At 34.7% G+C, this 9,611-nt stretch overlaps 1 protein-coding gene across 3 annotated transcripts; it reads left to right on the plus strand.

The window, feature by feature from the left end:
* The first annotated feature begins 1,185 nt into the window (after window positions 1–1,185).
* On the plus strand, window positions 1,186–9,367 carry LOC107813417 (putative E3 ubiquitin-protein ligase SINAT1). 3 transcript variants are annotated; one of them, XM_016638690.2, is made up of 4 exons: window positions 1,186–1,906; window positions 3,747–4,049; window positions 6,147–6,530; window positions 8,586–9,367. In XM_016638690.2, exons 2-4 carry the CDS (start codon window positions 3,831–3,833, stop codon window positions 8,907–8,909), a joined length of 927 nt encoding a protein of 308 aa, XP_016494176.1. In that variant the 5' UTR covers window positions 1,186–1,906; window positions 3,747–3,830; the 3' UTR covers window positions 8,910–9,367. The 3 variants fall into 3 exon arrangements, with proteins under 3 accessions (XP_016494176.1, XP_016494177.1, XP_016494178.1); XM_016638691.2 differs by having other exon boundaries at window positions 1,284–1,924; XM_016638692.2 differs by having other exon boundaries at window positions 1,284–1,478.
* The last annotated feature ends 244 nt before the right edge of the window (window positions 9,368–9,611 follow it).

Below are 9,611 nucleotides of genomic sequence, written 5' to 3' on the forward strand. Positions count from 1 at the left end.
TTTTGACTATTTTACGAGATATATGTTATTTTCCATCAATATAAGTATGGAATAATTTTATCCATCAAAATTTAAACATATGAGATATAAAATTAGTTTTTCAAGAAAAACTTTGCACAGAACAAAAAAGCATTTAGTAAATAGCTTTTGTATGAACTTTTTAGAGTATTTATTTCTCAAAAGGTATACAAATATTTTGAGTAGAAAACTTTGCATGGCCTATCTTCAAGATCATAAAAGTTATATAGTAATCATCCCTGTAATTATTTTAATAATTGCTGATTGATTTCAGATTCCACATGGCTTCAGTGCTTACGCACAATGCCCACCACTAAATTCTATGATTATTTTTCATGTTTCAAACTGTAACAAACCAATAATATAAACATAACATAAGACCCTTGCACTCAAGAGCATAGTTAGTAGTTAATGGATGTGTACAAATGTGAAGACCATAGTCTAAAAAAATTAGACGATTTTTTTTTATTTGTCAAGTCTTGATGAGCAAAATAATTTTGTATTTACGTTGATGGAGGGTGGTAGCTTTTATACGAAATTATGATCTGCCTAAGTTTTAACGGACAACGTTACTTAATACTTATGCTGAAGAACAGGGACGAAGGCATATGCCGCACTACGAATTAGGCTGAACCCAATAATTTTTGTTTAAATAATATATTTGGTGCTTTGATCATTGTCGAAACCTGTAAAAAAAATAATGAAATATATATAAATATTAAATTTATAACTGAGTCATTAATACTTGAAGTCGTAGTTCCAAAATTCAGAACGAAAAGTAATAAGAATCCGATAAATACAAACATCTTCCATACTTATGTTAGTAAAAGGTAACAAAGCTGACACGAACAATATATTAAAGAAAAATATTTTCTCTGTTTATTTTTACTTGACACGTTTTGACTTTTCACGACTCTTAAAAAATAATAAATGAAGTGCATAATTTACCATGATACTCATATTAATTGATGTATATTTTACTGAATTTGAAAAAATAATTTAAAATAAGTAATACATATTGTAAGTATAACAAAAAATTATTTTCTTAATACGTATAAAGTGACGAGTAAAAATAAAAATATATTTTTATTATAACTGACAAGTAAAAGCGGAGAGAGTAATATAAGACCCTTCAAAATCTTGAATCATATAATCATAGTAGTAATAAAAAATTTCAAACGTTGCGTACGCGAAATGCCACCTTTTTCTTTTTTCTATCCTTACGAGAAAACCAATAAAAAGAACTGACCCCAACCACCCCCTTTGCAGAAAAAGCCAACCCCACAACTTCAAACTTCAAAGTCCACCATTAATGGTTATCTGTTAAGACAATTTTCCACAAAAATTGCTGTGTTGTACTAAATTTACCAGACCCTTTCAAAAACACCTAACCCCTCTTCATTTTTTGTCTATTTGTACACACACAGGTGTGTGCCACAAAAAAAATTGTATATTATAAGGTGGTATCAACTATTTTCTTATAATTTTAGTATTGGAGTTAATTTAGGCACACCTCAACTGATTTTACGAGCTAGTCATTTGTAACGTGGTCTCAATTATAGTTCCATTATTATGTGAATTTGATTGTGACATTTTTTTCAAATCTTTGACTCTTGTTACAAGATTTTGTTTTCATTACTCAGATTTACTGTTGGACAAAAAAAGGAAAGAAGCTTGCTTTAGAGGAGACTTAGGACACGTAAATCAAGGAGAAAGCTTTTAAGGATTTTTGCTTCATTTCAACCACTCACCCATACACCCTTTATTCAGACCCTTAAATTTCTCCTCTTTGTTTGTCCTGTTCTTTCTTTTTTTGATGAATCGTAACAGGAAGACCCAATTATTGGTTGCTTTTTTGAAGAATGGGATGAATTAGTCAGATTTTTTGGTACAAAATCTCATCTTGGTTTGTTTTGCTCTCTTTCCTCTTGGATTTTTGTTTGTTTTGTTTTTTGTTGTGGTAGTTTTTCTTGGATTGAAGCTTATGTTTGTGGGGTGCTGATAATCTTTGTAGTTTGAAAGCTTATGCTTGTTGGGTGCTGGAAAGTTGAAGCTTTTGTGTTTTTCTTTTATTTGAATTTGAGGAATTCAAGGTTAAAATGGGGAAGATATATGTGGTAGCATTTTAGGTCTTTTTGTGCTTTTGAGGAAATTGTCAGATTTAATTTTTGAATTGCTTTTGCTAGGTTATTGTTGTTGTCTTGGAAGATAAATTAAGAATGCTGGGGAGAAGGATTGAGTTTTTTCCTTCTAAACTGCTAATAAAGTTTGGATCTTTGAATGCTTGTTGTGGTCTTGGTTTCTAATTTTTTGTTGATCAGCAAACTTTGTTGGATGCTGAATTTCTTCATCTTTTCTTTTTCCCCTTTCTTTGTGTGCTTTCTTGTTTCTGGGAGTTGTTATGAGCTCATAAAGTTTGGACCTTTGTGTCATAGAATTGGTTTGAAGTCTAGGTTTTTTTCTTTTTCTTCTCAATTCTGTCCATCGAGGGTCTATCGGAAACATCTCTACATTCAAGGTAGTGGTAAGATGTGTGCACACCCCTTCACAGACCCCATTTGTAGGATTATACTGGGTTTGTTGTTCTCATTTCTGTCCAATCAAAAGTTATGATTTCTGAGTAAGGGGAGAGAGGCATAGTAATTCTTGTTGTTGTAGGCAATTCATTCGCTTCTTGTGTAAGCAAATTCTTTCAGAAGATTTGATGTTGGAAATAAGTAGATCCCTTATTTGCTATGCTGTCTATCTTTCTTCTTTTTGAGGTGAGACTTTGCTGAGACTTTTAGGATAACCTACTTAGTTCTCCCTAGTCTGTTTATGTTCTTCTCGTACCAGCCTTGAACTCTTGACCTAGTGGCGTGGAGAGGACTCCCTCGACCACTATGAACATGAAGTTCTCGTTTGTCCCTTTAGTGTAAAGAAAAATCACTAAAGCCTTGTACTTAGCATTGAAACAACTTTTGAGCATATCACTCCACTTTCCTAAAGAAGAGAGAAGTGGAGGAAAATTTCTAAAGATTAATGATGAAGGCAGTTCTAAGTAATGAAGTACACACGGTTCTTTCCTAAAGAAACTTTGAGGAACAGTTAAATTAATAGCTCTAAGTAAGAAACTTTAGGTACTAGCTACGATACATTTATAATGCCAAATCCTTATAAGAAACTATTAGTTATAAAAAAGAACTTTGAAATAAATATAGATATTTAGAAACTTATAAAAAAGGTTTTTAAGTTGTGATATTTTCCATTCCAGACAGCATAATACACTTGAAGATCTTAGTTTCCATTTCAAAAACTTAAAAGGTACACTTGAAGATCTTAAAAAAGGTTTTTAAGTTATGATAAATATAGATTACAATCTTGAATGTTGACAATCAAAAACTTCATAGACTAGTTATCTCATTATTTATGATAGGCATACTAACTAGTTTCATTAAATTTCTCTTCTGCTGTCCCTAATTTTTCCTTTTCCTTTTCCCCTTCTCGTGTTAATTTTGCTTGAAAAATGATTATTTTTAAAAAATTGCACTCTGGTTTGCCATCCAAGACTTGACTGATAAATTTCCATGTAAAAGTTTGATGTAGATTGCCTGCATTAACTAGTCTTAAACTAGGCTCGTCTAACTAGTAAAGGTTTTCATTTATCTAGATCTTTTTCCTATTTCGTTTGATAGGTTGATTTCTTTACCTTTTTTCCCAATTTGTGTTCACACTTTCTTTGGTGACAGGACCAGGACCGTCGAGAGAGCTAGAAGATCAGATTTGAGGAGGATATATATTGTTATCAACGCTTGGTAGTTAATATAGATATCATGGCTCCCGGAGGCAGCAATTACCAGGATATTGGCGATTCCCGAAGTGGATATGCTGATTATGGTATTGCACCAGAAAGTTCTGAATTCAAAAGCTCCCCTTTTAGAAAATCTTCAGCTATTATTGGTGGGAAGCATGGAGCGGGATCTAATAGCGCTGTTCATGAGCTACTTGAATGCCCTATTTGTATGAATCCAATGTACCCGCCCATTCACCAGGTAGGTTTTAATGTAACTTAAATTGGAATAACAGATTTGTAATGTGTATTATTTCAAATCTCTTGACATAGTGGTACAAGGTGGAGGAGATTTTTGGTACTTGCATTTGAATATAACAGGGATGCAGATGTATATATGTGATGGATTTTATAAAATTACAAGTACATAGAAATTCTTGAAGATGACTTGAAAGGTTTGAAAAAGAATGGTGCAATTTCTTCACAAGTAGACAATTAGTTTTACTAATGAGTCTTTCACTTAAAGTGTCACATCTTGATGAAGTTGCAGCATTATATAATCAATTCGAACTATTATAAGGAGCAAATGTCTATTTGTCTGTTCAGCAGAGATGAAATAGCGCTCTCCCCATTCTTAGTAAAAAGGTTCGCAATTTCCTGGAGTACCTCAACTTACTAGAAATACGTTTTGCCCATCCCAAAATTTGGTTTTACCCAATGTTGGGCCCCGTGTTATGTTATTCATGCTCCAAATATCTAGTCCGGGGGGGGGGGGGTAAAGTGTACCATATATGTTATGAAATGAACCGTATAAACAAAGCGCGTGAATAATGATCTTTACTTCATAGCAAGCGTTGGCCGGTTTAAATATATTCTCCCCATATACGAGTCGTAGTTCCACCTGTGTTGTATGTTAGAATAGATTTTATAAAGAATTTGACAAAATGGAGTTCTAAATTAATGGTTTGATATAAAAGAATTTAGTAAGTTTGCAAGATGTTAATAAGAATCCAATAATGTAAAGTGGTGGACGTTTATATTTGTTTGAGTTGCTGGAGGGGGAAAAAGTTTTCATTTGAGGAAAGAGGTCAAGTTTAGTAGCTTTCAAGTCATTTGGGCATGGCTTAAAACGGTTTCTCATCTTTCTTCCTTGGAGCTTGAGTGTTTCTTTCGTTCCTTCAAATAAGGTGTACAAGATGAAATGATGGTGAAAGTTTAAATTAATGGTTTGATATAAAAGAATTTAGTAAGTTTGCAAGATGTTAATAAGAATCCAATAATGTAAAGTGGTGGACGTTTATATTTGTTTGAGTTGCTGGAGGGGGAAAAAGTTTTCATTTGAGGAAAGAGGTCAAGTTTAGTAGCTTTCAAGTCATTTGGGCATGGCTTAAAACGGTTTCTCATCTTTCTTCCTTGGAGCTTGAGTGTTTCTTTCGTTCCTTCAAATAAGGTGTACAAGATGAAATGATGGTGAAAGTTTATGATTCTCATTGTTTGTTAACAATAAAAGAGCGCCTGGTTCTTTAAAGGATAAACCTCTCATGTTATGGACAGTAAACTCTACAAGCTGTACTAGAGCATATAACAATGAAAATTTGATGATTGTCGTTACTAGTTAACAATAAGAGGGCACCTAGTTTCTGGAAAAGATAAACATATTTATGGACTGTAAACTCTACATACCCGAGTTTTTGATTCTCATTGTTTGTTAACAATAAAAGAGCGCCTGGTTCTTTAAAGGATAAACCTCTCATGTTATGGACAGTAAACTCTACAAGCTATACTAGAGCATATAACAATGAAAATTTGATGATTGTCGTTACTAGTTAACAATAAGAGGGCACCTAGTTTCCGGAAAAGATAAACATATTTATGGACTGTAAACTCTACATACCTGATGCACCTCTTTGTTATATGGCCTATAAAAGAATTACCACAATAAAGTCGGTAAAGCATATAATTTAACATTATTAGAAGAATTTGAACTTTTTGGTATTTTTTGGGATAGAAAAGTTGGAAACGTGGTTTTCCTGTCTAGCTTTTATGTAATAAGTACTTTCTTTTGTAAGGTAGTCACTGCTAGTTTGGATGAGCCAAATTGGAAAGTTAGACACTCAACTTTTGGCGCAACGAGTGTGTCTTGTGGCTCAATGGAAAGAAAAAGTAGTTGAACCACCAATGCCTTTAAATAAAAGGGATCATTAATGCCTTCCCCAAAAAAAAAAATGAAGTTGGCCGACTGATCATATGTTTCTTTTCTCGATTTCCTTCTTTTTTGTTAAGCTTGTGATCTTATTCTTCAAGACATTAGAAGCATTTCTTGGGATGTTACTAAGCTTGTTCACCTTTTTCTTGTAAGTGTCCAAACGGCCACACATTATGCCATAAATGCAAGAAAAAAGTACATGTATGCCCAATTTGCCGCCATGAGCTTGGAAACATAAGATGTCTTGCACTGGAGAAAATTGCTGAATCGCTGGAATTGCCATGCCGATACCAAATTTTTGGCTGTCAAGATATATTCACTTATCAGACTAGGCTTCTACATGAGCAGAACTGCAGATTTCGACCATACAATTGCCCGTATGCAGGATCTGAATGCGCTGTTACTGGTGATATTCAGTACCTCGTTACACACCTAAAAGATGATCACAAGGTTGACATGCATGATGGATGTACCTTCAACCATCGTTATGTAAAATCTAATCCTCAAGAAGTTGAGAATGCTACATGGATGTTGACGGTGAGTTCTCTCTCTCTCTCTTCTTCTTTCTTTTTACCTTTGTTTAGGGAGCTAAGGGAATGAAGGGGTTGGGCAGCGAGGGTATGATTATTTATCATTCATTGCATATCTTGAGGGTGTTCTATACTACAATGTTTATATGCTTTATTTATTTATCATGATACAGTTGCGCATCGTCATGAAATGCAAACAATATAATATGGACTGAAGGTCTAAACAGAGATCAAGCTTATTGAAAAGAATTTTTACTTCCAGATCTGAAAATTGCCTGTAATGATACCTATCTGAAAAAAGAGTGTCTATCATGAGAGTTGAGAGGGTTAGTTCGGTAGCTCTTTCCATTGAATGTGTGGCGCCATCCCTAAATTAGACAACCGATTTATATTTTGCGGTGCGAACATTATTCTTCAGTCTTTCCATATGTCCTCAGTCTTGTGGAATGATAGGTCATTTAACATTTTAGGTAAAATGCAAGTGGGAGTTGTTTGAGGGTCACAATCTCCAAAACAACATATAATCCATGGTTTGTATGTGTCATTATGTGTTTAAGCGGGAAGCTCTAAAAATAGCAGTATAATTATGCAGCTTTCCTGCATAAGGGAAAACTTCCAGTCTGTTCTGCTCCTTTTGTCGACAACCTAAAGTTAAACAACCTTTCTTGGAAGATGGCGAAATCCCAATAACATTCACTTACCCTTTCAAATCTTCATCATCAACAACAACTATGCCTTAGTGTCAAACAAGTTGGGGTTGGCGATATGAATCCTCTCTTCATTCTTTAAACTCAACTAATATAATCTATCATTACCAAAATAAAATAAAGGTGAAAGGAGGAATCTTAATAGCTCAACTTTCACCTTATTGGTGAGGGTTCAATTTCCCACCTTGTAATCCCCTCCTTGATTTACCTTTCAACAAAATAAAAAAAATAAAAAAATAAAAAAATAAAAGTGAAAGTGAACAATAAGGTGTGTATATATATATATATATATATATATAGTAATAACAATAATAACATTAGACCTTTTAAGTCTTCAGCGAAAGAATTTTTTAGAAATCATTGTGAAGCTTCCAGGAAGATCTGAACTAATGAGAGAAACAACAAATTCAAGTTGTTCTACAAACAACTAATTCATATTGCTCTCAAGCAATAAGTCAGTTGAAGAGTGAAATTCTGAAGCTGTTGTCTATAAAAGGAGAGAAACTGATGGCTGTTTCTGTTACTTTTTTTTCTTTCTTAAAAGTTGTTAGATTTTGGCCTCATATTAGATACTTGGAAAAAATCTGCTATTATTAACCTTTTCCATAGAAAAAAGGAAAAAGATTTTGTTACGTCTTAAACTTTAGTTCGTCATTGACAAGAGAGGTAACAACAACAACAACCCAATAAAATCCCACAAGTGGGGTCTGGGAGGGTAGGGTGTACGCAGACCTTACCCCTAACCCCGGAAGGGTAGAGAGGCTGTTTCCAAAAGATCCTTGGCTCAAGAAGAAGAAAATAAACAATAGACAATAGGTCAGTGACAGCAACAGAAGCCAGAAAAATAATATCAGCATCGTAAGAAATAGAAAATAGATGTAAAAGCAATAACAATAACCAGTAACAATGCCATAGAAAATAGTGTGGAAACCACATAAACCACTAACAACCCAAGGCGAAACATTATCAGCCTAGCCCCGCCCCCGGTACAACGTAAAAAAGCGCCCTCCACCTCCAACCTTACAGTTGTGGGTTCGAGTCAATACGTTACCATATCCAACAACAACATACCCAGTATATTCATCATTCATCCTCATGTTTGCATTTTAGTTACTGCTAGGAGGCTCATATTTGCTCCTGCTGTTATGTTCAGCTTTATCTTTTGTGGTTGAAAGCGAAGACAGACGAAAAAGCACAAAGTTATTGTGTTGTATGCTTATTAATTAATCTTCCGACTAGCATTTGACCCTGAGAAAGGAGTTCCTTTTTTTGTTGATTTCTACCTTGTTTCGAATGCAATGTGCTGCTTGAATAAATCATGTTGGTAATAGTTCTTTTGCTATTCTCTGGAGTAGGTTTTCAACTGTTTCGGTCACCAGTTTTGCCTGCACTTCGAGGCTTTCAACCTTGGATTGGCACCAGTGTACATGGCATTCCTTCGTTTTATGGGTGACGATGATGATGCAAAAAGATTTAGTTATAGTCTTGAAGTAGGTGGATTTAGCAGAAAGTTAACATGGCAAGGAGTACCGAGGAGCATCCGTGATAGTCATAAAACTGTTCGAGACAGTTTAGATGGCCTGATTATTCAAAGGAGCATGGCACTCTTCTTCTCTGGTGGTGACAGGAAGGAGCTGAAGCTAAAGATAGCTGGCCGCATTTGGAGAGAACCATTATAAACTAGATAGGGGCATTTGCGCAAATGGCCATTGTTGAGGCCAATATTTAAATTGTGCCCCTGTTAGTTCAGTGGGCTAAATTTGTTGGCAAAAAGGCGAAATTTAGTTCGTTGGGCTAACAGAGACTGAATTTAAAGAGTGGCCTCTAAGAGGGCCGTTTGGTGCAAAATAATCCGACTAGATATACTCCTTTTGCTGCAGGAACCCCTGAAAGTATAGTTAGTCATTCCTGATTGGTTGGTGGCTTATTTTTTGCATTTCTTGTAAATGGTTACTAGAAAATCTGCAGATGGTTCTATACAGTTCCTGGTTTTTGGATCGAACGATTTGTATCGAGTGTAGTTTAGCTCAAATATGGACCAATGTTATGGTTATTGCTGGCCTTGTATCTAAAGTTGTGAGGCATTTAGTCTTTTTTGACCAGCCATATGATAATCTATGTAGTAGTTAGTCTCTTATCTATTGCCTCTTGAGTTTTTTATTTGTCTTTAATCTTATAGTCCTTTAAATTTTGAACCAACTCAGTGAACAGTGTGAAAGAGAGTAATAGTCCTGATCCTCTATTTACTGCTTCTTCCATATCTATTATTGCTATTGTGACTTGCCGGGAGGTTTCGTTTTGGTTTTTGGAGTGATTTGGGACACTTAGTCCCTAAATGGAGGTTTAAGCCATAGGATTTGGACCGTAGTCGGAACTGTGTG

Source organism: Nicotiana tabacum, chromosome 9 (assembly GCF_000715075.1).
Source record: "Nicotiana tabacum cultivar K326 chromosome 9, ASM71507v2, whole genome shotgun sequence".
In the NCBI taxonomy this organism is placed as follows: domain Eukaryota; kingdom Viridiplantae; phylum Streptophyta; class Magnoliopsida; order Solanales; family Solanaceae; genus Nicotiana; species Nicotiana tabacum.

What these genes read in the sequence shown, in the direction of transcription:
- LOC107813417 (XM_016638690.2), top strand. Translation starts at nt 3,831, where the DNA reads ATGGCTCCCGGAGGCAGCAATTACCAGGATATTGGCGATTCCCGAAGT. An exon ending in TGTACCCGCCCATTCACCAG is followed by an intron (nt 4,050 to 6,146) that starts GTAGGTTTTAAT and finishes TTTTCTTGTAAG; the next exon opens with TGTCCAAACGGCCACACATT. An exon ending in ATGCTACATGGATGTTGACG is followed by an intron (nt 6,531 to 8,585) that starts GTGAGTTCTCTC and finishes TCTCTGGAGTAG; the next exon opens with GTTTTCAACTGTTTCGGTCA.